General features: G+C 41.7%; 1 protein-coding gene across 3 annotated transcripts in view; it reads left to right on the forward strand.

Moving 5' to 3' along the window:
- The window catches only part of USP3 (ubiquitin specific peptidase 3), a 100301-nt gene that overhangs the window by 60537 nt on the left and 14063 nt on the right, over nucleotides 1-25701 (forward strand). For all 3 annotated transcript variants that reach the window (XM_062206092.1, XM_062206094.1, XM_062206093.1), the window contains 6 exons: nucleotides 4793-4876; nucleotides 7760-7841; nucleotides 9248-9330; nucleotides 10837-10950; nucleotides 13247-13360; nucleotides 22008-22154. In XM_062206092.1, the coding sequence (XP_062062076.1) occupies nucleotides 4793-4876; nucleotides 7760-7841; nucleotides 9248-9330; nucleotides 10837-10950; nucleotides 13247-13360; nucleotides 22008-22154 (624 nt within the window). The remainder of the gene's footprint in view (nucleotides 1-4792; nucleotides 4877-7759; nucleotides 7842-9247; nucleotides 9331-10836; nucleotides 10951-13246; nucleotides 13361-22007; nucleotides 22155-25701) is intronic.

Raw genomic sequence — 25701 nt, forward strand, 5'->3', positions numbered from 1 at the left:
CCCGTGTGGGTGGCAGGGATTCAAACACTTGGGCCATTTTCTGCTGCTTTTCCCAGATGATTAGCAGGGAGCTAGATTGGAAGTGGAGCAGCTGGGACAAAAACGAGCACTCGGTGGGATATGGCATCACAGGCAGTGGCTTTACCAGCTACACAACAGTGTCAGCCCCATTCCTCTCTGGCTGGGTCCAGTTCCAGCTGTTGTAGGCCTTTGGGGAGTGAACCAGTAGATGAAAGATCTTTCCTGCGCTCTCTCTCCCTTTCTGTCACTCTGCATTTCAAATAAATAATGGCAAAAAGAAACAGTAAAGGTAATTTTAATTATGTTTTATTTAAACCAAAGTCTCTCAAATATTATGTCAACAAGTAGTATAAAACTTATTAGAGATCGTTAACATTCTTTTCATATAGAATTTTTGAAATCAGTTTATATTTTACATTTACAGAACATCTCAATTCAGATGAACAATTTTTACCAAATATTGATTTAGGTTAATAAAAATTGAAGTTAAAAAAGCGGACTCACAGTATTTCAAACATTAAAACTTTTTCAGTAAACATTTTTATTTAATATTTGCTGTAATATTGACAAGACTTGGCTTATCTTTTTAGAATTATTAATTTGACTCTGAAGCAAAAGCATATGTTTCAAAATATCTTTTCAAGTTAAATCTAACTTCTATATAATTTAAGTAAATTCAGTAACTAAATATGATCAACATGAAATTCAAAGTATTACATAAACTGTATTTTGAAAGAGCAACAGATCTTTCATGCACTGGTTCACTCCCCAAATGGCTGCAACAGCCAGGGTTGGTCCAGGCTGAAGCCAGGAGCCCGGAGCTCCATCTGGGTCCCCCACATGGATGACAGTAGGCATCTAAGTACTTGGGCTATCTGCTGCCTTCCCAAGCACATTAGCAGGGACCAGGATCAGAAATAGAGTAGCTAAGACTCAAACCAGCACTCATATGGGATTCTGGTGTTGAAACTGGCAGTTTAACCCACTGTACCACAATGCTGGCCCCCATTCTAAATTTTTAAGCTAGGAAAATAATTTAATAATAACCAATATAACTAATATGCATTTAATTACCAGTTGGTGTTTACATAAGTATCACTGTAACTCAAGCTACCTGCATAAAATATTCAAATAAAAACATTGTAATACTACATTGCATAGAAAAATCATTTGAACTGCATCTTTCTGTTGACACAAACTGGGTTGGTGAAGTACTCCTGGAAATGACCCACACACCTGACAAATTCACTCCTGTTACACAGTGTAATAATCAAGTACACTTCTACAAAACAGTAAAGTTGTGTTGGTGAGAATAGAATTTTATACTGCTTCAGTTATTAAGTACAAATTTATATAATTTAACATTCTTGAAAATTAAATCCAGTTCCTCAGTTGTACCAGCCACATTAGCACAGCTCTGGAGTCCAGAGTGACTAACTTTGGTGATGAAAGGTCAGAGAGAGGAAGCATCTGGAACCAACTGAGTTGGATTAGTGTCAAAGGGATCACATAAATAAGACTAATGTCTGCTAATAATAATTGATAGAATTAAAAAGGAGAGAACAATCCAACATGGCAAGGTGGGATACACAACAGACTCAAAGAATGGCAAATGCCCAAAGCAGCACTCTGGCCTCAGAATCAGCCCTTAAGGCATTTAGATCTGGCTGAAAAGCCCATGAGAATTTCTCAGGCATGGAAAGCCAAGACACTGTGGCAAAAAGTGACCTAAATGAAAGATCTCTGTGAGTGAGATCCCAGAGGAAAGAACTGGCCATCAAAGGAGGTGGTGCCTTTCTCTGAAGGGAGGAGGGAACTTCCATTTTGACTATGGCCTTGTCTAAATAAGATTGGAGTTGGCCAACTCACGAGGCTTCCATAGCCTTGGCAGTTCATGACAAGAGCCTCGGGTGATTACTGACCCCATAAATAAAGAGTGTCAATTGTTAAATCAACAACAGGAGTCACTGTGCACTTATTCCCCACATAGGAGCTCTGTCCTGAATGTGTTGTACTATGCAAATTAACGGTATAACTAGTACTCAAACAGTACTTTATACTTTGTGTTTCTGTGTGGGTGCAAACTGTTGAAATCTTTACTTAGTATATACTAAGTTGATCTTCTGTATGTAAAGATAACTAAAAATGAATCTTAATGAAGAATGGGATGGGAGAGGGAGTAGGAGATAGGATGGTTGCGGGTGGGATGGAGGTTATGGAGGGAAAACCACTGTAATCTAAAAGTTGTACTTTTGAAGTTTTTATTAAAGTTTCCTAAAAAAAAAAAAAACACCATGAATAAGTTTTATTTCAGTATATGAAAACATTAGCAAATGTAATTTTATGTCCTAGACCTAATACATGTCACAGCAAAAAGAATTACTTTTATAAGAAGAACTAAGTTATGCAATTGAGTATGCAATGATGTCTCTTTGCTGGCACCTTGGCTCACTTAGCTAATTCTCCGCCTGCGGCACTGGCACCTCGGGGTTCTAGTCCTGGTTGGGGCGCCAGATTCTGTCCCGGTTGCTCCTCTTCCAGTCCAGCTCTCTGCTGTGGCCTGGGAGGGCAGTGGAGGATGGCCCAAGTGCTTGTGCCTTGCACCCCATGGGAGACCAGGAAGAAGCACCTGGCTCCTGGCTTTGGATCGGTGCAGTGAGCCCGCTGTAGTGGCCATTTCGGGGGTAACCAACAGAAAAAGGAAGACCTTTCTCTAACTCTGCCTGTCCAAAAAAAAAAAAAAAAAAAGAAATGTCTCTTTAAACAAAGTAACCCCTTTTTGTGGCAGTTAGGGGGTTTACTTTTTTTTTTTTTTTTTTTTGTTAAGATTTATTTATTTATTTGAAAGAGTTACAAAGAGAGAGAAGGAGAGGCAGAGAGAGAGAGAAAGATCTTCCATCTGCTGGTTCACTCTCCAGTTGGCCACAACGGCTGGTGCTGTGCCGATCTGGAGCCAGGAGTTTCTTCCTGGTCTCCCATGTGGGTGCAGGGACCCAAGGACTTGGACCATCTTCTGATTTCCCAGGTCATAGCAGAAAGTGGGATCAGAAGTGGAGCAGCCAGTACTTGAACCGGTATCCATATGGGAGGCACTGCAGGTGGCGGCTTTACCAGCTATGCCACAGTACAGGCCCCAGGGGTTTACTTTCCATTGTGAATAAAGGCATTCTGTAAATACATGAAATGTGATCTGAGTCTGCTCTCAGATTTCATTTCCCAGACTGGCATTTGGGTGGGTTTTGTTTGTTTTTTAACACTGAGTATTCGTACTATATATATAAATGTATGTAAACATAAAATGAAAATATAAGTAAGAATTGAAGTAATCACAATGCAGTTTCATTTCATAGTGAATGCTTAAGTTCATCCAGGTGCTAAGTAACCTTAAATCCATATTTAAAATGGGGATCTCACTTGCTTAACATTTAGGCTGAGAAAGAGCCGAGCAGTAAACCTTTTCACTAGTTAACTCCTTTGTGTATTTATCATAAAAGCAATAAAGAATTTATTCCCCTGACAGTGTTACTTTGATCATAGAAAAATGGGTCTGGGATATAAAAGGTTGCTTTTACTCATGCAAATTTGTTAGGAATGGACCCTGAGGACTTGAGGGAATGTGTTAGAGAAATCTTGACTGACACCTTGAGTCATCAGTTAATGGGAGTGTGTATTACATAATCACATAGATAACATCATGGTTTACATTTTCAAAGGCATTTAGTTGGAATTGTCACTACTCTGAATAAAAGAGACAAGCCTTGCTTTCGTGTGTAATTTTTTTTTTTTTAATCACTTTCTCTATGCCTTTTCAGTAGACTGGTTTCAGGTATACAGGATATGATTTTTTTGTGGTTCTACTAGAGATGACCTAATGTTTAGTAATTACTGTGCTTTCAAAATGTTGTCTGAGCAGAATAACAGTGTTATTTTCATTATTCTTGGTATTTACAAGTGGTTTTAAACAAAGCTGTATATTGAAAATATCTTAGTGCCAGCTTTTAAGTTGTTTGTGTTCAAATTGCCCATATCTTAGGAAAAAATTTAGTGTTGTTGCATGAGTTAATTATGGGTGATTCCTTATATTATTTGTGTATTGACTTGCTAAAACTTACATGTCCCCACATACATACAATATGTCAATTTTTTAAAAAAAATCCTAAATATTTTCTTAAAAGTGCTTAATCGATTTCCACAAAAATAGAAGCATTATTTCATACTTTCCTAGCATCTTAGAATGAAAGATGTATTATTTTCAACAGATCTGAATTTGTTTTGATTAAATTATGCTTAAAGCACACAGCTTTAGTTTTAGTTTTTCTATTCATATATTCCTCCAGGTTAATTACCTTTTCCTTGCTTTTTACTTAAATCTCTCCTCCTCCCAGTTCCCCATTAATTTGGGTTGGGAAGTGTCTCCTTAAAGCTTTGGGCTACATGAAAAGAATTGGTGCTTTAAATTTCATTTTCCATGTATTATGCACCACTAAAAAGAATGTAACACGTGTAGCAGCTTATTTTGTTTTCAAAGGAGGAACCGGAGAGCTTTTGAATAGAAATGTGAAAAGAAGCTAGTGTTCATTGCCTACGTGGCTTTTTTAAAAGGCTTTTAAAAACATTCCACCGTGAATTCCAAGTCCTCTTTAGTTTACCACCAACAGTTAACTGCCTGCAGGGCCCCTGAACAGCTTGGCAGTAGCCAGGCCTTTGAGTCATTTCATTACTGTGGTTTCCTCAAGCTCTTTACACACGCTGATTAATATTTTCCTTGCAGTTATCGCTGTGATGATTTTGTGGTTAATGACACCAAGCTGGGACTGGTACAGAAAGTCAGAGAGCACTTACAGAACTTGGAAAAGTAAGTAATAGGTCTTGGGGAAAGGTGGGGGATTTTTGTCTGAGTTCATCACGTTTTTAATGTGGTTGAAATATTAAAATAAACATTGGATTTGGATATCTTAAACTTTTTTCAGTTGTTGATCTTAGCTCTGCAATTAGTTCATTTAATTTTTGGTCAAAAACTGTATCCAGGAGCCCAAGAGTCTGTTCCTTAGTTTATAAGCCTGCCAGCTTATAAGCTGCTCGATCTCCCCCCCACCCCTTGCCAAGGGGAATTTTGGAGATGCAAGGAAATAGCAGAAAATGATATAAAATCATTACCGAGTTACCTCGATCTTAGAAAATCCCTGTCTAATGTTATCATGAGGTGTACTGAGAAGCACTAAGATGTACGCATTATTTTTAAGGGAAATTAGGTTTAATTAGCATAGTGCTCACTTTGCACCTCTGCCTGTACATGTCTTTTCCTTTTCTGGTAAGGGCATTATATACCACTTGAACTTAAAAAGATCTGTGAATGCTTTGTCACCTAGAGAAGTAAAATATTTCTGTGGATAGACTGTGCTTGCTGTAGCCAAAATAGAGGATTCAGATAACTCACTGGACTCGCACTGAAGCAACAAGCAGAAACCCAGCTGGCAGTGCCTTTGAAACTGCACTGGATAGTCACAGGCCCCGGAACGACCGCTGACTCAGTGAAATCTGTGTAAATCACCCCAAATCATCAAGTGCCATCTAACTTATTTTGGCATTTGACATACAGAAATATTGTGAGACTAGGCCCAAATCAGGGGTCTCTTAACCAGCTGAAACGCAAAGCCAATAGCAGATTTCAGAATTGTCCCCTGTGAGGGTCTGACCTCACTGCTTCAAGTGCAGCACTGTGTGGTCTGTGTCCGTGTTTGTGTGTGTGTCTCACTGATGAATGACATTGTGAAGCTAATAAAGGAAGCATAATGATTTATTTAAAGTCTGAAGTAATTAAAACACATTGAGTTTAAATGTTTCTGGCTCCTTTCAGTTTCAAAGTCCTTTTTCCCTTTTAATTTGAACTGAGCAGCGTGAGCTTGTCTAGAATTAGACACAGATACGGATACACAGCCAAAATATTTAGTTTTGTCTGAAATTGCTCACAGTAAGCTGACTTAGGAGCGTCCTGCAGTCACTTGTGTAGCACTTCAGTGTGGTGACAGTGTGCTGCGCTCTGACTAGCTGGACCCCTTGTTACACAAGTGATGAGGAGCGCACTTACAGTTTTCTCTGAGAAAACTCTACAACCTCCAACTGAAATAAACAACCACAAGGAGGCGAAAGGAAAAGAAGGCCTCTGAGAATGTGCCTGGGACCCTGCAGGTAGGAACCTTTTGTTTCCCTTGCCTCCTCCATCAGGGAAACAGCTCACAGACTATAGCTTCTGCGCTTCTATTTGACCCGACTGAAGAAGCTGTTTTGGAGTCCCACTTCCTATGCTGAAAAGCATTCCCTAAGTTCATTTTTGTGTCTTTGCAGAATAGGCTGTAACTTAGAGTTAAATTAAAACCTCTGGTTACATTCATGTTTTACTTAAACCTTAGGCTGTTCTGCACACGCTCTGAAGCAGTGGTGTCCAGTAATAGAACTTGCTGTAGTAATGCGAGACTTCTGTGAGCCTCACTGTCTCACGACAGCCACTGGCCACGTGGACCCATCGAGCTCTGTAAAAGTGGCCAGTGTGGTTGAGAAAGGGAATTGTAAATTTTGTTCAGGTTAAATTTAAATTTAAATAGCTAGTTTTAATGAGTAGCTACCATGTTAGATAGTGTGTACTGAGTAGATGATGATGTTCTTGAGAATCATTGTGGGTAAAATTTAGTGACAGTTGTTTATGTAGGTTACAACTACAAAGTAACCGTTAGGGCCTGTCACCAAGTAGAATATATACTGTGCTTATATTCAACTTCATCACTTACAGAATTTGTGCAGAAATCATTTAGTGTTGTAATCTGTGGAACTGATGTCTTCATCTTGTAGTTACCAGTACTCTGAAAGACACACGTGTACTGCACTGAAGAGCAGTTTTAAGATTTGAAGCAAGTGAGTGTTGTTAGATCTGATATTCCAGAGACATTGTAGTTCATGTGGAACTTCTGGACAGAAAGATAATTATGTGTTTACATTGGATTAGCTTAAGAAAGTGGGAAAGAACTAGCAAACTTAAAGAAAAACCTGTGTTTAAACAATGTTTATTTTCTTTAGATTATTTCTCCTTATATAAAATAGTCTTTTGAAGATAATTTTTTAAGAAAATTTAAGCTAAATTTCTCTTTCATCAAGAAAAATTTTACATGTTTTTAATTCAGAATTCTGTGCTAATTAGAATTAGTTTTAGAATTTCCTTGGCTGCATAGCTGAATGAAGGGAATTTAAACACACATGCCTATATTCCTGTTGTTTATCATCAATCTCAGATCAGCCATAGTCTATTAAGATGAAGGCACAAAATATACCTTTATCAAAATTAAGAAATAGCATATTATTTGAAACTGCGGTGGAATTTCATAATAATTGGGTCAGAGCCAGGTTTTCCTTTTGTAGTGCGGAATGGGTCTTTACATTTTTTTGAAGCTTCACAATGGATCAGGCCTATGGAATGTTGGCTGGGAGGGATTGTTTCACAGATTATACCTCAGCTTGTAGCTTCCCCCCACCCCATACTCCCCAGCTGCTAGAGGAGTGGTAGAGATTTTCAAGGAAATGGAACTCCTTCCTCAGTTAACTTGTAGTGTGGTGCACCACAGAAGGTCTGACTCGTCACTCTGTACCCTAAGTGCTGAAGGCAGCTCCTGTTTGTTCTTTAACCTGGTACGTAGTTTATATATGGAAATGTCTTTTTGACTGTCTGCTTGTGTTTGTGTTTTAATAGCTCAGCTTACACAGCTGATAGGCATAGGAAAAGAAAACTTCTGGAAAACTCATCATTAAACAGCAAGTTACTAAAAGTAAATGTAAGTAATTAAATTTTATTCAAATGTAAGGATCAGTTGATCTAATCACTGTTTTGTTTTTAAGATTTATTTATTTATTTGAAGGGCAGAGTTAACAGAGAGAGAGGGAAGGTGAGAGAGATCTTCCATCCTGTGGTTCACTCCCCAAATGGCCACAATGGCCAGGGCTGGACTGGACTGAAGCCAGGATCCAGCATCTCTATCTGGGTCTCCACATAGCTGCAGGAACCCAAGCACCTGGGCCATCCTCTGCTGCTTTCCCAGGCCATTAGCAGGGAGCTGGATCAGAAGTGGAGCAGCCAGGACTCAAACTGGCACTCATATGGGATGCCGATGTTGCAAGGGCAGCTTAACCTGCTGCACCACAGTGCTGGTCCCTTAATTTCTGCTTTGTTACAACCCTAACATTTGATGTGAACCATTGTAAACATCTGTAACTGTGTATTGGATTTGGAGTATCTTACACAGTGTTGGCCAGTAGTAGTAATGATTCCTGATGTGACCCCAGTGGGTCCGTCTGTCTGTGCCTGCCTTCCATCAGAATTACATAGGCTCCTCTTGGAGAGCAGTTTGCTCTGGACGTTCCTGCTCATGTACCTTACTGCTTCATTCCTGTGGGCTCACCAAGATCCTTGCTTCCTTCTGTTAAAAATCCCAAGCGGGGCGGGGCGGGGGGGGGGGGCCTTTTGGCCCAGCAGCTAAGATGGTGCTTAGAACATCAGTGTCCTGTATCAGAGTACTTGGTTTTTAGTGCCCTGTTCCAGCTCCTGACTCCAGCATCCTGCCGGAACAGACCTTGGGATGCAGCAGTGATAGCTCAAGTGCTTAGGTCCCATCTCCAGCGGGAGAGACCCTGAACTGGGTTCCAACTCCTGACGTGGCCTCACCCTCTTCTACCCATGCCACACCCCTACCTGGCAGTTGCAGGCATTTGAGAAGTGAACCAGCAGATGGGACATCTGCCTGTTTCTTTCTCTACCAACCAGAAAAAGGTCCTTAGTGCAATTTCTCGGTCTGAAGTTTTGGAAAATTTTACTTTTTAAGGACTTCATTAAGGTAATTTGCCAGAGGTGGGATACCCACATCCTACATGGAACTGCCTGGGTTTGAATCCTGACTGCTTCCCACTATAGCTTCCTGTCAACGTATATCCTGGGAGGTAGCAGGTTATGGCACAAGCAGACCTGGCTCAAGTTCCTGTCTCCTAGCTTCAGCCTGGCCCAATCCTGGCTGTTTCAGGAATTTGGGGAGTTAATAAAGGAAAGGAGTATATTTCATTTGACAGAAAAGGGCCAATTTCAAACTGGTGCTAGAATTTCACATTGAAGCCTTTGGTTAGCTGTGGTATTTCAAACAGTTGGCCTCCCTTGGCCTTTCTCATGGCCACCTCTTGTCGCATTTTACAGGGAAGCACTGCTGCCATTTGTGCCACTGGCCTTCGGAACTTGGGGAACACATGTTTCATGAACGCCATCCTCCAGTCACTCAGGTATGGTTACAACATCTGACGTCGAGCGCTGCCTTCAGATCTTGTCCCTGCCACCGACTCTAGTGTGTATAGCTTAGGCAGTTAGCTCACTTCCCTGTGCCTTACTTTCCTCATCAGTTAAACTGGAGATGATGGCTCCTACTCACTGGGTAGTTGGGAAGATTAAATATTGTAATTGGTTAATGTTCTTAGAGCACTGCCTGGCAGTACATAGCTGTTCAGTTATTATTAACTTCCACTGCTTCCTGACTAGGCCAGAGCAGGGGTCACAGCTGCCTCTGTGAAAGACCAGATAGTAAATATTGTAGTCTTCCAGGCTGTGGACAGTCTCTAGCACATACCCCACCCCCTTTCATTTAACAACCCTTTAAAAATGTGAAACTCACTTTTATTTATTTATTTTTAAATATTTTATTATTTATTTGAGAGGTAGTGTTACAGACAGTGAGAGGGAGAGATGGAGAGAGAGGTCTTTAATCCACTGGTTCACTCCCCAAATGGCCGCAGTGGCCGCAATGGCCAGAGCTGAGCTGATCCAAAGCCAGGAGCCAGGAGCTTCTTCCAGGTCTCCCACATGGGTGCAGGGGCCCAAGGACTTGGGCCATCTTCCACTGCTTCCCCAGGCCATAGGCAGAGAGATGGATCAGAAGTGGAGCAGCTGGGACTAGAACTGGCACCCATATGGGATGCCAGTGCCACAGGTGATGGCTTTACCCACTACGCCACTGTGCTGGCCCCAAAACTCACTTTAAAAATGAAAGTTCCCCTGCACTAGAGAATCTTGTTCAGAGAATTTACTTCCATCATTAGTTTAGTCTTAAGTATGATCATAAGATCAGATGTTCAGAAACTCCTCAAAATGTAAGACAAGTAGTAAGAATAATGTGGACAACTAAAAGATTTAGCCTTTCAAGCCTGACCCACGTTAAATGAAATTGTTTTTAAAGTTGTATACTGTTAGATTTTAATGAAGCCTCAATGGCCAGAACAAATTATCTTCCCAAGGCCCTACTGCGAATGAGGAGCAGAAAGTGTATTTGATTTCTCCTTAAAGGTGCTTCTCAGCCTACCTGTTCTTACCTAAAGAAGAAAGTCTAGTTACCACTGAATTTTCCTTAATGATCCTTAATAATGTAGCTAAATTATATGGCTGGCTTCTTGGTTGGTTTTTATTTGAGATACTGTTGAACACCTGGAAGCAAACACCCTGAAAAGAAATGGTGACAACCTATAGGTAGAGGGAAAATTGGGGGATTTGAGGAACAGAGATTCTGTTTTAAGTTCTTATTAATTCCTTGCAAGTCATCTATCCATCTATCTGTCCTGTTTGGTTAAACTGAGCAAAAAACATGAAGAAACTCAGTGCAAGAGATTGCATGAGTGCAATGTAAATGAGACAACTGAAAGACCACACAATCCAGACAATATGAGGTTTCATAAAATGTTTTTTTACCATCCTATTACATTTTTGTAAAAAATAATTTTCTCCCCTTTCTTTTAAAATAGTAACATTGAGCAGTTTTGCTGTTATTTCAAAGAACTGCCAGCTGTGGAGTTAAGGAATGGGAAAACAGCAGGAAGGCGAACATACCACACCAGGAGCCAAGGGGATACCAGTGTGTGAGTTGCAAGAATCTGTCCTTTCTGGCCTTGCGTTACAAACACCTGACTCTTACTGGTGATTTCCATTGTAATATGAGAGTTAACAGGCACACACATTTAAAAACATGTCTTCTAAAAATTGTGTTACAGTAGCTAGCTAGCAATCAATAATTGCTGGAATTCTTTTATTTCTGTTTACTACAACAGGCAGGATACATTTAGCACTCTGCTTACTGAGTCTCTGGAGATTGGGGTATTTTAGAATTGACATCCAGTTCCAGGTGTAGAATAACATGAATATCATTATTCTGTATGAATTGATTTCTTCAACAGTGCTAGATAAATTTCTTTTGGCTAAAAAGAAATTAATCTGTAGTTAAGAAACTAATTACAAGACAACACAGTCAACCTGTGGTTGGTCTGGAGAAGGGAAAGAAATGGCTAAGTGTTTATTAAGGACTAACTTTGGATTCAAATTCTGTGCAGCCCTGCCATATTTGAGGTTCAGAAGATCTATCATAATATGATTATAAGGGGCACATTTTTAAATATCTCAGCTGTGCTGAAATAGAGCTGGAACTTACCATAATCTGTATATATTTAGTGCTTCCCCTGCCTGCCCATCTCCACTGCCATGTCACCCCATTCCCACTAATTCTGAAAGGCCTTTCAGAATCTGAAACTATGCTGTTTCAGTGGCCATGAGAGAGGAGCGTAGAACATGTTAGAAGGGTGAATGTTTTGGATGGAGCCACTGTGTGGAAACCTTTAGAGTGAGGCGTTGGAGCAGGGGTGGGAGGGCATCACCACGTGCTGTTGGAATGAGTTTCTTTGGTAGCAGCATTTGAGACGAGCCGGCAGTACTGGCATTCAAGGAGACTTCAGTCAGGTGGTCAGGGACAGTGGTGACATGACCAGAAGAAAATGCATGGGCATGGAGGTTAAGGGCAGAGTTACTGGTACTCATGTGTCAGTGTCATCTAGGGTTTAAATACAGACTGCAGAAATCACCTCTGGCTAATTTAGACAAAAAAGGAATTTATTGAAGGCCTATAAATGAAATAACCAGTACTGGATGGGGAGAAAATCAGTTTTTTGGAGCCTGGGTGGACAGCACCATAGCCACCCTCCCTCTGTTAACTGTTGTGTAAGGAGGCCTCTGCAGCATGACCCTGGGGACCTTAGAGCCGTGCTGCTGCTGTTGCTGTCCCTGGATTCTGGATGATGCTCTGTGCCACCAGAGTGGACTGGGTGCTATCCCTGCTTCAGACAAGCAGAGTCTATGCCACATACCTTTGTCCTGAGTGCCAGGGAAGCTGAGACAGTATCTGACTTTTTCAACCAAGACTCGGAAGGAGTGGAATTACGTAGGAAGAGTGTTCAGGCTCTGGGAAGTCGAAAATGCAATTTATATCCAAAGGATCTACTAGATAGAAGGGTGCAGAAAGAAGATACTGAGTTTCTTATACATTAATCAAGTATCTAAGAATATGGTAGTTATATTGACAGACATGAGAAATTGAGCTGTACGCATAGAAAACCAAAAGTAACAATGGCTTACACAACCCTGATTTATTTTCTCATGTGAAAGTCAGAGGTTATGTGTCTAGGGCTATTTCATGACTTCCTGTTCCAGCTGCCATGCCAGAGTCCAGAGCGTGCTGAGTGCCACCACTGCATCCTCTTTCCAGCTAGTGGGGAGAGGGAGGGGCTAATAAGAACCACCGTTCTTCCCCTGCAAGGAGACTTCCCGGAAGTTGGACATCCAGTTTTTTATTGTGCGAGTTCACATGCCTGACAATAAATGGAAGTTTGGTCCTGGATATTGAGGGAAGTATGAAGAAATGGAAGGTACTTAAGAAATGTAGCACACAAGAGGACCTTCAGAAAACTGTGTTGGAAAAAAGAAACCTGAAAAAAAAATGGCCCTGAGAAAATCAATTTCAGATTTGGATTTGAGAGGATAGGTGTGGTTTTGCTCGCTGAAGTCCCATGGCCACATGAACTCTGTGAGAGGAGCAGACGGTTCCAGACTGAAGTCTGGGAAGAGCAGCAAGAAGGGAAAATGCAGGAGATGGAGGGAAAGATCATATGCAAAAATAGGGCACTGCTTTTCTCGTGAAGTTAGCCATGTGGTTGCAAAACTAGTTCTGTCAGTAATTCTACCTTTGGGATGCTCTTATTTAGCTGTCAGACTTAGTTCAGAAAAGATTAAACCCTTTTCAAGTTTTCATTTCATTTTAGATGACTGGACTCCGTGCACCGAAGGAGCCTCTGTCTGCTGCTAAGGGTGTCCTCCCTTCTTCTCTTCCAGGTCCCTGGTAGAAGAGTTCAGAAAGACACTCTGTGCTTTATGGCAAGGCAGCCAGACCGCATTTAGCCCTGAGTCCTTATTTTATGTTATTTGGAAGATTATGCCGAATTTTAGGTAAGTGTAATTTAAAGAAGGGTATTTAAAAACATTAATCTTTGCATTGTTCCTAAATTTCATTTCCAATAAATGGTGGTATTCTAAATATTCTAAATAATAAAGACTGTTTTTTTTGTTTTAGTATTTTTGCTTTTAGAAGAGCAGATGTTGAATACATCTGACCTAATAAATGTGTTTATTTGAAAAACAGACATTAGAAATGTCTTTAGGGAGCTGGCACTGTGGCATAGCTGCTGCCTGCAGTACCAGCATCCCATTTGGGCACCTGTTCCAGTCACGGCTTTTCTACTTCTGATCCAGCTCTCTGCTATGTCCTGAGAAGGCAGCAGAAGATGACCAAGTCCTTGGGCCCCTGCACCTGTGTGGGAGACCAGAGGAAGCTCCTGGCTCCTGGCTTGGATCAGCCCAGCTCTGGCCATTGCAGCCATTTGGGCAGTGAACCAGCAGGTGGAAGACCCCCACCCCCCTCCCCGCTCTCTCTGCCTTTCAAATAAATAAATCTTAAAAAAAAAAAAATAGAAATGTGTGTAGGGGTAGGCACTGTAGCACCACTTGGGACACTCACATCCCATATGGGAGGGCCAGCAACTCTGTGCTTCCAGTCCAGCTTCCTGCTAATGCACCTGGGAAGCAGCAGATGATAACCCAAGCACTTTGGTTTCTGCCATCTATATAGGAGATCCAGCTGGAGTTCCCAGCTCCTGGCTTTTTAAAAAGACTTACTTGTTTGAAAGGCAGAGTTACTGGGGTGGTAGGGGTGGGCATGAAGGTGGGGAAGGAGGAGATACATTCCATCTGGTGATTCACTACCCAAATGTCCACAACAGCCAGAATCTGATACTCCATCTGGGTCTCCCATGTGGGTGGCAGGCACCCAAGTACTTGGACCATCATTTGCTACCTCCCAGGCACCTCATCAGGAAGCTGGATTGGAAACATGAAGTAGCTGGCACTCAAACTGGCACTTCTTCCATATAGGATCTGGGCGACCCAAGCGGTGGCTTAACCTGCTGAACCACAATGCCTGCCCCTGAAATAATCTTAAAAAAAAAAAAAAAAAGAATTAATTATTCTTAAAAATGTCTTTAACAAAGGATAGGGCATTTTGTTGTTATAAAAACAAAGCCATTATAAATAACTTACGTGTGCTAGGAAAACATACTGGATCAAATTTCCTTGATTCTTTTAAAATCTTATATAAAGAATTACCATCATGCACTATCTTAGTGTTCCAAAAAAAAAAAAAAAAATTCCAAAGATAACCAGTGCAAATCCATGTTGTTGTGTTTCCTGTTCTGGTCTCTGGATCTCGAAGCTCTGAGAGGACTACAGTTACATCCCGTAAGATTCATGTTCTAGAAGGTAGCTGTGCCACAACCCACATCCTCAGAGGAGTCCTGCCTCTCTCCTGGGTTGGTCATCACTGTAGAGATGCAGACAGTAACAGTCAGGCACTGCATTTGTTAGACAGCAGCCTTTGATGCTTTCTACTGATTTTTTCCTTCTGAAGCAAGTCATGGTTCTTAGTTGTCATCATTGTGGCATCCAGTGTACATGCCTCTCCTTTAAAAAACGAAAACAAAGACAAAAACAGCAGCCTGTAGTAGAACTTAGCAGTATAGCTTGCCTTGCTGCCTAATAGATGATGTTGTTAGTATAGAGAAATACTTAGAAGACAAGAACTTAAAAGGATGTATTTGTTGCCTTGCTGAAAAGTTTAGCCTTCAGGGTGACATGACATGACATGAGTAACTCTTATTTGTCCTGGTCTTTGCTGCTTTTATGTATCCTGTCACATAAATTTCCTCTCAGGAGAGATGAATTTTTATAAGAATTTTAGAATTTCATGACTCTTAAGTAGGAAAGGTAGAAATGACTGCTAATTTTCCACTAGTCAGATTTGAACTCAGTATAAAATTTGTAACATAATCAGCTAGTTAGACCCTTGATAGGGATTTAATCTTTGTGTTTATTACTATATAACAAGAGATTACATTTAATGAGTACCTACTGTGTGCCAGGCACTTGGTATCTTATATCTGATGTTCATTTAAAAACAAGCAATTCCAAAATTCATGCTAAGGTAGGAAGTATTGTCCTCCATTTTAGAGAAGAAAAAACAGGAGAAGCAGCTTGTTCCATCTTATACGTCTATAGCAGGTGTTTATGGAGTTTGGAGATCAATGGATATGGTCCTGGTAATTTGTCCACATGCTTTGAGTACAGCCCTCTAATTTTCTACACCTTTCCTGGGTCCCACTGATGACCAGAGTCCTTCATTCTTGAGAGTTTGGAGACATCTTTATGCTGCTTTTATGCCACAGAATCCTGCATTTCCTCTAATTTTTTTTTTTTTTTTGACAGGCAGAGTTAGAGAGAGAGAGAGAGACAGAGAAAGGTCTTCCTTTTTCCATTGGTTCACCCCCCAAATGGCTGCTATGGCCGGCACACTGCACCAGTCCAAAGCCAGGAGCCAGGTGCCCCCTCCTGGTCTCCCATGTGGGTGCAGGGCCCAAGCACTTGGGCCATCCTCCACTGCCTTCCCGGGCCACAGCAGAGAGCTGGCCTGGAAGAGGAGCAACCGGGACAGAATCTGGGGCCCCAACCGGGACTAGAACCCGGTGTGCCGGCGCCGCAGGCAGAGGATTAGCCTACTGAGCCGTGGCGCTGGCCTCCTCTAAATCTTAACACATCTCTGCCCTTTCTGGTTCCTATTGCCCACCTGTCAGCATGATTTAGTGACTTAACACATTCTAATATGCCTAATGAAGGGAAGAGACCTTTAGAAAAGTTATCCAGGTTGAGAAATTTAGCATAGTCTCTGAGATGACTTCTGATATACATGAATGAATTCTTAAATTTCCCTAACACTGATGAAAACAAGATGCTTTGGTATTCTTAGATGGGCTTTCTCTTAATTTTGCAATGATTGAAATTGTTCCTATTTTCATATAACTGAAGAATAGGCTTTGTCTTGATTAGATCTACAGATTATCTCATGGATAGAGCTGTAGTACAGGACCACTACACAGCACATAGGTGTGACACTGGGGGTGGGGCTTTGTCCTTAGAGCTCAGGTTCTGTTAAGTGTGCAAGGTAGGTCCTTGTGACAGACCTTTGGGGAGGTGCAGTGAGTCTGGGCTTTTGTTTCTGTTTATTTATAATCCCAAAGTAAATTTCATTTGAATTTAAAAATCACATTTTCCTTGATTCACAAATCATAGTATCAGGATAGCTTGATCCCTTGGAATGAAGATTGAAGTCTCTGAAATCCAAACATGGATGTGGACATAGGGACAACTTGCACTTAGGGGAAGGAAAAAACACACTCTGAATGTAATCACCGAGGCTTTTCTTTCTTTTTTCTCACCCTAGTCAAAGCCAGTCATCTAACAGGGTAGATTTTCCTGAAGTTTTGACCTTTTCCAATATGTATCTCTACTTAAGTACCACATTTCTTAGGGCGTCCTAGTATCCCTAGCTCTTATGAGCCTTTTCTTTCTTGTGAAAATACTTTAAAATTTACTTTAATAGGCAAAGTATACATAGTTCAGAATTCAAAAGGTTAAAAAGAATATGCACTAGGTGTTTTTTCTTTTGCTGTCTTCCCAGGAAGTCACTGTTTTCTAGCTGCAGACTTAGTTCCTAGATTTTCAGTACCCTTTCATTGAGTGCTAATCTGGGTATATAGCAAGTGTGCATGTGTGTTTGTATGTAAATGTGAACATGAATGGTAATGTCCTTTTTTTCTACTTCGAGATTATTCATATTTATAAATAGCTTCATCCATTTTATAGTTGTATCATAATTTGTGTAAGAGTTCCCTGCCAATGGTTATAGACCATTTCTAATCTTTCGCTATTCCAAACAATGTTACAATGAGTAGTCTTATGCATAATGTGAAACAATCTAAAAGAGTAATTTTGGGGTCAAAAAGTGATGCTTTTGTAACTTTGGTCGTCTTTTCTGCTAGCTTTTGCTGCTTCTTGGCTTCCTTACCATGTTTGTGCCTTTGCCTGGCTGTCTTTGCCTGTGCGTGCTTCTGCGTACGGTATTACTCTGTGGGTCCTCTTTCTTTCTTTATGATCCAGCTTAATACTAACGCCCTCTTAGAAAGTCTTTCGATGATTCAAATCAGGTCCTAGTGCTTATTCCACTGCTTTTTATATTATACATGTACTGTTTCTACTTTTCTTGTACAACTTGATTTAATATATTTGCCTTGACTTCCCAAAACAGAGCTCTTTAGTTTTTTTCATCAGTTATTGTTTTAAAATAATGGATGAATAAGTTGCTGAAACATTTTTTTTATTTGCTAGCTGTCTGTATGTGATACTCTAACAGTAATCCTTTGGTGTGTCTGTGAATATAGAGGGGCTGAAACAGTACTGTTGATATATTTAAACAGTATAGTTTTTCTTGCTAGAATTTTGCTATTTGTGTGTGTAAACACAAATACATTTTTGTTCATTTTATTGTGCTTTTATTTTGAGGAAACTCAGCCATGATTGGTGCCAAACACTGGCTAGAAATAGCTAAATTTAACCTGTTTTGCTTTTACAAGTATTTTGGTCAAGACAGAAACTTGAATTTTTTTATGAACACAACCTAAAGTTGTGAGATGCGTTAAGTATTTTAAAGGAAGTTTGTTCTAGAATAATAAAATTTGATTCTATAGATGCATTTCCTGTTCCTTATTGGATCGCACCATTTCAAGATTGTGGCCTGGAATCCAGTAACAAATAGAAGGGATAATATGAGTGTGTGGGGCTTATATGAAAATAAATATAACTCCCCACATTAGCAGGAAAAAAAAGATCATGGACTGGCACTGCTGAACGCAGAGTAGTCCACAGTGCACAGGTGCATGTCCCAGCTGTGCGTCTTGTAGCACACCTACGTGTCTGTGTTCTGTGGTACGTGTTTCATGATTTGAGGTGGTTGCTTTTTATAGTCAGGCTCATGCAGAGTAACATTGTCTTAGACTGTTTTTCACTGGAACATTTCTTGAAGATTGGGTACCTTTGGTTTGTGTTCATTGTGCCACAGCTTCCTGTGAAGAGATGGCTGCCCCCATGGTGGGCAGTGCCTCCTTTTTGGTCCTCCCACCAGAGGGGATGCTGAGGCTGTCAGAGGCTCTCTGGGTTGGCGGGTGCCCTCCACCTGTTACACTCTGTGTCTCACGGTGACACAGGGGGCAAGATCAAGTGAAGCCAAAAGACCAGTGTTAAAATGGGAGCCAATGTCACTTCCCTCACCTCCTCTCTTCTTTCCCAAGCTATCACAGAGACAGACTCATGGCTCTTCAGAAATAATGTCCTCACTAATTCACACACAGCTATTTGGTGACATTGCTGGAATCTGTGTTCCAAACACCACACCCGGAATGTGGAGAGAAGCCTAAGCTGACTGCAGAGGGAATTCTGAAGACCAGATTATGTAACTGGGGAATAACTGAAAAGCTAACTGAAGTTTGTTGAATTTAACAAAGTAAATAATACTGATTAAGGCTTTCAGATAAGTCAATGAAATGATATATTAAAAAAAAAAATTTTTTTTTTGGGACAGGCAGAGTGGACAGTAGAGGGAGACATAGAGAAAGGTCTTCCTTTTTGCCGTTGGTTCACCCTCCAATGGCCGCTGCGGCCGGCGCACCGCGCTGTTCTGATGGCAGGAGCCAGGTGCTTATCCTGGTCTCTCATGGGGTGCACGGCCCAAGAACCTGGGCCATCCTCCACTGCACTCCCTGGCCACAGCAGAGAGCTGGCCTGGAAGAGGGGCAACCGGGACAGGATCGGTGCCCCGACCGGGACTAGAACCCGGTGTGCCGGCGCCGCAAGGCGCAGGATTAGCCTGTTAAGCCACGGCGCCGGCCAGATATATTCAAATTTTAAAAACGGAATTATAGATGTCTTTTCTGTCAGAATCAGAAAAATTGCCCCCTATAAAAAGGCAGACACTGTTTCCTAGTGAACTTACAAGCTGCAACAGACGCTCATGACTTAGCTCATGTAGCTAAAGAAGGCGTTTGCAGGGCGAGTATTGGCCTAGCAGATGAGATGCTCATATCTTATCTTGGAGAGCCTGGGTTTGATTCCCAGCTCTGGCTCCAACTCCTTCCTACTAATGCAGACCCTGAGAGGCAACAGTGATGGCTTGAGTCCGTGGATCTCTGCCACCCACCTGGGAGACCTGGGTTGAGTTCCCAGCTCCCTAGTTTGGCTCAGCCCAGCCCATTACAGGCCAGGAGGAGTAAGTCAGCCAACAGCAGCTCTCACCTGGTTTTTCTGTGTCACTCAAGTAATTTGTTTAATGAATATTTGTAATAATATAAGATTTTCTATTTTTTTAAATTTGGGGAGGCATAGAGACAGAGTGAGCTCCCATCCACTGGTTCACCCCACAGATACCTGCAAGGACCAGGACTGGAAACAGTCCAGGTCTCTTATTTGGGGAAGAGACTCAACCACTTGAGCCAGTACCTGCCACCTCTCAGGGCCCATTTTGGCAGGAAGCTGGACTTGTTAGCCAAAGCCAGGCATTGGACCTGGGCACTCTGATAAGAGATGTGGACATCTTGACTGCTAGGCCAAATGGCCATGTTCAAAATAATGTATTTTGAAAAATCACAGTATAATTGGAAAGCTCATTAATGTACATTAGATAGATTTTGGAAAAAAAAAAAAAAGTAGAGACAGCTCCCATGCACTGGTTCACTCCCTAATTACCTACAACAGTCAGAGCTGGGTGTTCAATCCAGGTCTTCTACATGGGTGGCCAGGGCCCAGCCACTTGAGCCATTACTTACTATGTCTCAGGGTCTGCATGAGCAGCAATTTGGAATCTGGAGCCAGGGCCAGAAATGAAACGCAGACTGTTTTTTAAAAAGAGATGGTTATGCATTCATGATAAAAATGCACTCTGATATAACTACAGGGTACTGGTTTTCACAACATTTTAGGGTATGAATGAAATTTTTTGTATGTGTTAGAATTTCAAATAATACTAATCTTACCTATTGAGTCATGGGAAAAAAATGGACATTGTGTTAACTAAGTTAAAAGCACATCCTTAGGTATGTAAAGGAATCTATTAGTCAGCTTTTCATTATTCTAACTAAAATACTCAAGGGAAGTTTCTTGGGAAGGAAAAGGTTTATTTTGGCTTACAGTTTAGAGGTCACAGTTCAGGACCGGGCGGCTCCGTTTATCTGGTGTCTGGTGGAGGCTGGCTGCGGTGTAGTGGAACAGTCATGTGAGCCAGGAAGCAGAGAGAGGAGCCAGGCCCAACACAGCCAAAATAACCAAGCCTCTGAGTTCTGATGAGAACTTCCTCCTGAGGGCGACCTCCCCCCGCCCCCGCCCATGACCAAAGACCTCTACCTGGCTCCACCTCCTCAGCACCACAATTAGATGAAGTCTTAATTAGATCACTCTGAATCCATCAGCCTTTAAAAGCTAAACATCTGTATGAGTTTGGGGAGCCAAGTTCTGTTCAATCCAAACAAGGAGCTACCAACTTTAAATGCTTTTGGCTGTAAATTTTTAACATTTTTACTCATGAGCCTTAAATGCTTGAATGTATTTTATATTTAGTTGCTATACACAATAGTTTAGAAGAAGCTGTAGTGAAATGCTAAAGGGACATCTGATTTTTAAGTTCCATACTTAAGGGAGATTGTTTTCATAAAGTACAATGTCCAGGAAAATACATATTGAAGGAAACTCTGATTGAAAGAAATTTTGTTTATGGAACTGTGGCCTAGAAGAGTGATTGACTTAGAAGAGTGCTTTGACCAGAAAAACTTAGAAGACTAAAGAGAACTTCCATGCTGGCAAGCTACCTTTTCTGTTAGTTTTGTAGAAGTATTCAATATAATATTGCTTTATTTATTTTACTAAATAAATCTACCCAGACCTTCTACCTCTGCCTCTTCATTATAGTTCACGTGTCCTTGACCTGTATTTATATTAGAATTCCATGTAGCTTCCTGTCTGAGGATAGTGTAAGAAGCAATCTAAGAATATATATATATAGATTCAAGTTTTAGCATAGATCATGACTGGGGAGTGAACTAGTAGATGGGAGCTCCCTCAAATAAGTTTTTTAATGTTTCTAGTATTTATTTCCCAAAGATGTCTTTCGGATCAGATTAGGAGGCAGATAGAGAATAGTAGACATCTTTAATTACTTGGGTACAGTTTTTCCTCCTTTCTGCCAGTGTTTAGAATCTTCTAACCGAAGGAGTTAGTGTTGGGTTCCTTCCTTCTCGTGGCAGTGGCTGCCGTGTGACTCGGTGCAGGTGTGATGTGAAGTGTTAGCGTGTGACTCTGGAGCTGCCGTGTGGAACAGTGGGCGGCGCCAGCGTTGGCTCCCGTCTGTCACTGTGTGGTAGGACTCAGGCAGTCACATGCTCCCCCTTTTGCCCTTTAATTTCCTCATCGCTGAAGTGAAGAGGTCAGCGGAGGAGATGGTGACGAGGCCAGGTCGCTCTGGTGTTCTGTGGATTTCAGACGTATTTTTACTGAACTAGAATCCTTTCTTGGAGACAGCTTTCCTGTGTTGCGCTGCGGTCCTGCCTGGCACTCTCCCCTCCGGGCGGTGGAGCCTCCCCAGTGACTGAGTCTCTCTGTTTGCTTCAAGGGGCTACCAGCAGCAGGACGCACATGAATTCATGCGCTACCTTTTGGACCACCTACACTTGGAGCTCCAGGGCGGTTTCAATGGTGTTTCCCGCTCAGCAATCCTGCAGGAGAATTCCACTCTGTCTGCAAGTAGCAAATGCTGCGTGTAAGATTTAGTTTGTTTTTGTTTTTTAGGTGGATCTCAGACGTTTCTGTTGGTGTTACCATGTGTTAGACTTATAGTGGAAGGTGGAAGGGATTCTTGGACATTTCCTGAAACTTAGGTGCACCTGACCCTGTGACCAGATGGACCAGCTTGTGCCCCCTGCCCCCAGACCAGAGGCGTGTTGTATTTACATCTTAGTGGAGTTCTGATGGTTGTTGTTTGTTGTAGATTATTTTTAAACTTAAAACAGAAAATACTTGTATTATCTGGCCTTAACACTTTCCTCCAAATGTAACAAGTAATGTATGAGACCTAATTTTCATATATCAGAATAATTTGTTCACTAAAAACAAAAGCTTAAACATTTTGAAGCTGAATGTTCCTAAAATTCCATTTGAAGCCATTTTTCTAAGACTTTTCTTTAATTAAATCAAAATATTTTTATTTTTAAGTTCTAGAAGTTTTCTCTTGTCCCTCTGTATTAAAAAAAAAAAACAAAACACCTTTTTGGATGGCTTTCCCATGTTCTGATAGCCCAGAGCACACTGAGATCAGAACGTTTGTTTTCCTTGAGAAGGCATGATTCACTCTTTCCACCTGCATTTTGGTCAATTATAATCTCCTTTTCAAATCTATTGAAAGATTTTGTTAGTATTGACCTACACAGGAAAAGGACTTAAAAGAAACAAGCTCACCAAAGAAAAGAAGAGAGTCATTAGTGTCTCAGGGTCACCGTAGTGCTGCCCGGCAGCCCATACACCTGACTTGGCAAGGCTGGGGCGTTTCAGTGACGGGGCGGCCTCACAGCTAGCCTGGCGGCAGCAGAGAAAGACAACCATGTGGCCTGCCATCGCCATCCTCGTTCATCCCTCTCCGTCCTGGAAGCTAATTAGAGTCCAGTGCAGAAAGGGAAGAACCTGTGACTGGGTAGAATTGTTCTTCCTGCTAGCACCAAATTAAAAATAGTATAAAGTGAATATTTTGATTTGTATTTTATCCCGGCACATTTATACACAAAGGTTATCACATGGGCTCCAGGATAGTCTGTGTGAGGCGAGAGGGGTCTGTGCTGTTACCCTTTTGTTTGGTGCCCAGGGCATCCTTGAGGACCACTCTGAATAATACTTAAAGGCATTCTTTTAGTTTACAGTGAATTTTTACCCTTTTGTGACATTTTCAAGAACAGTAATTGCAAATTCCATTAGTTAGGAAACACATTTGTCATAAAATATTAAAGATTCATATTTCCATAATTTCCTTCACTGTCACTTTTAAAGATATTTACTAAAACCAGAGAAAGGTTTCCCGTGCAGACACACCCACCCCTACTGAAGGTGGGAAGGCAGAGGGATACACGGCAGATGTGTCTTTTTGGTGCATAAAAAGCCATTTGTGTCAAAGTAAGGGACGCTAGCACAAGAGCCAGTCCAAGTATTCAGTCTGCAAACACTCTTGGTGCATAGATAGAAGTAGAATGGTGATTTTGACATGTAGTTACCAATTTTCCTTTAAACTGAATGGCATACACATCAGATAGCCAGAACTTCATTAGCATTCATTTTTCAGAGGAAGCTTTTAAAAAAAAAAATCACTTATTTGAAAGGCACATCTCAAACAGATGAGACTTTCATCTCCTCATGTACTCCTCAAATGCCCACAACAGCCAGGCTTGGGCCAGGATGAATCTAGCAACCCAGGACTCCCACAAGAGTAGCAGGGACCCAAGTGCTTGGGCCATCATCTGCTGCCTTCCCAGGTGCATTGGCAGGAAGCTGAATCAGAAGCAGAGGAGGCAGGACTTGAACTGGCCGAGATGGGATGTGGACATTCCAAGTGGCAGCTTAGCCCACTGTACCACAAAACATACTCCCCTATGCTGTTTTTTAATGAAGCCATTTCCATTTTACTTAAGGCAGCTTTCTATGTGAACATCAGTGTGAAAGGATCAGTTGTTAACACCTTGGCTTTCAGATTTGTGTGGTATGTTTGTGATACAGATACTAAAACCTAAAACTGTGTCCTACAGTTCCTAATGGATCTTTTTTTTTCAAAACCTAGTACATTTTACAAACATTCTCCAAAGAAAAAACTATAGTCTATTTCTTTTGTTAGTAAAGGAATCAACTTTTCTTACAAAAGAATTGTTTGGAGGTCAGTGTTGTGGCACAGTGGGTTAAGCTGCTGCCTGTGATGCAAGCATCCCACTTCTGATCCAGCTCCCTGCTAATGTGCCTGGGAAAGCAGTGGAGGATGGCCCAGGTCCTTGGGCCCCATGCACCCATATGGGAGACCCGGAGGAAGCTCCTGGCTCCTGGCTTCACATCAGCCGAGGTCTGGTGTTGAGGCCAGGTGGGGAGTGAACCAGCAGATGGAAGCTTGCTCTCTCTGTAACTCTTTCAAATAAATAACTAAATCTTTAAGGAAAAAAAAAAATTTCTTGGGTAGGGTTTGTGTGCTTCATCACTGCAGTGGGTTTAATTTGGAATGGCTCAGAAAATGTAGTTCAGAGGATTAGGAGTAACTGACTACAAGTGACAGAAACCACCTCTAAGTGCTAGTAGCAAAAAGGACATGTACTGGCTTAAGTAGCTACATCAGTGCACAAAGATCAATATGTAGACCTTTACAATCAAAACTACCTCAATATCAGCTGGTAATATATTGGTTAAATTAGGAGGAGCAAGGGGTTAAGATGATCTGCTCAGGCCAAACCAGCTGTGTCACCTTGGGCCACATTTCTTACATTTTGGGCCTCACTTCATGAAATGCAAAATGGGGATAGCAGTGTCTACGTTACAGAACTGTTGTGGGGCTGATTGGATTAATGCATGGAAGGAAATGAGAGTGGAGCCAGCCCGTAGCAAGTGCTGTGTCAGTGCCTGAGATTCATGGTCTCCCTGGTGCACTTCCGAGGTTGTTCTTGCGTCCATGCTGTGAAGGCTACACTGCTCTCAGAAGAATGAGACACTTGTTCAGGGTTAAGAGCAAGAAGCAGGTATAATCTGACTGCACACTGGTAACACTGTGGCAAATGCTGCAAGTACTTTCTTGTGGGTCAGCACTCCTCTAAAGCTCTTTGCACTGCACAGGTGTAACTTCATCTTCACCCAGCCTCTGAGGCAGGCACCCCTCCTACTCCTGTTTTACCTCTGACGGAGTGCAGGCAGTAAGAGGTTAAGTAACATTAGGGCAGGTGGTTTTTTATTGTTTGTGAAGTATACTGGAGTTTAAAAAGAAAAAATCTTGGAGAGGCAGAAAGAGAACTCCCCTGTGCTGGTTCACTCCCTAAATGCCCACCGCAGTTGGGGCTAGACCAGAACCTGGGAACTTCATCCAGGGTCTCCCATGTTGGTGGAAGGGTCCCAAGTATGTGAGCCATCACTGCTGCCTCCTAGGAGCCGCATGAGCAGCCAGCTGGAGCCAGGAGCAGAGCTGCTCCTGTTCCTCTGCTCCCAGTTCCTCTGAAGTGGGATATGGGCATCGTAACTGCCGGTCCTAAACCCAACCTGGATAGTGTCATTCTACGTGAGTGGTAACACCCAGTGTT

This window comes from Lepus europaeus, chromosome 11, assembly GCF_033115175.1.
Source record: "Lepus europaeus isolate LE1 chromosome 11, mLepTim1.pri, whole genome shotgun sequence".
NCBI classification, from domain to species: Eukaryota; Metazoa; Chordata; class Mammalia; order Lagomorpha; family Leporidae; genus Lepus; species Lepus europaeus.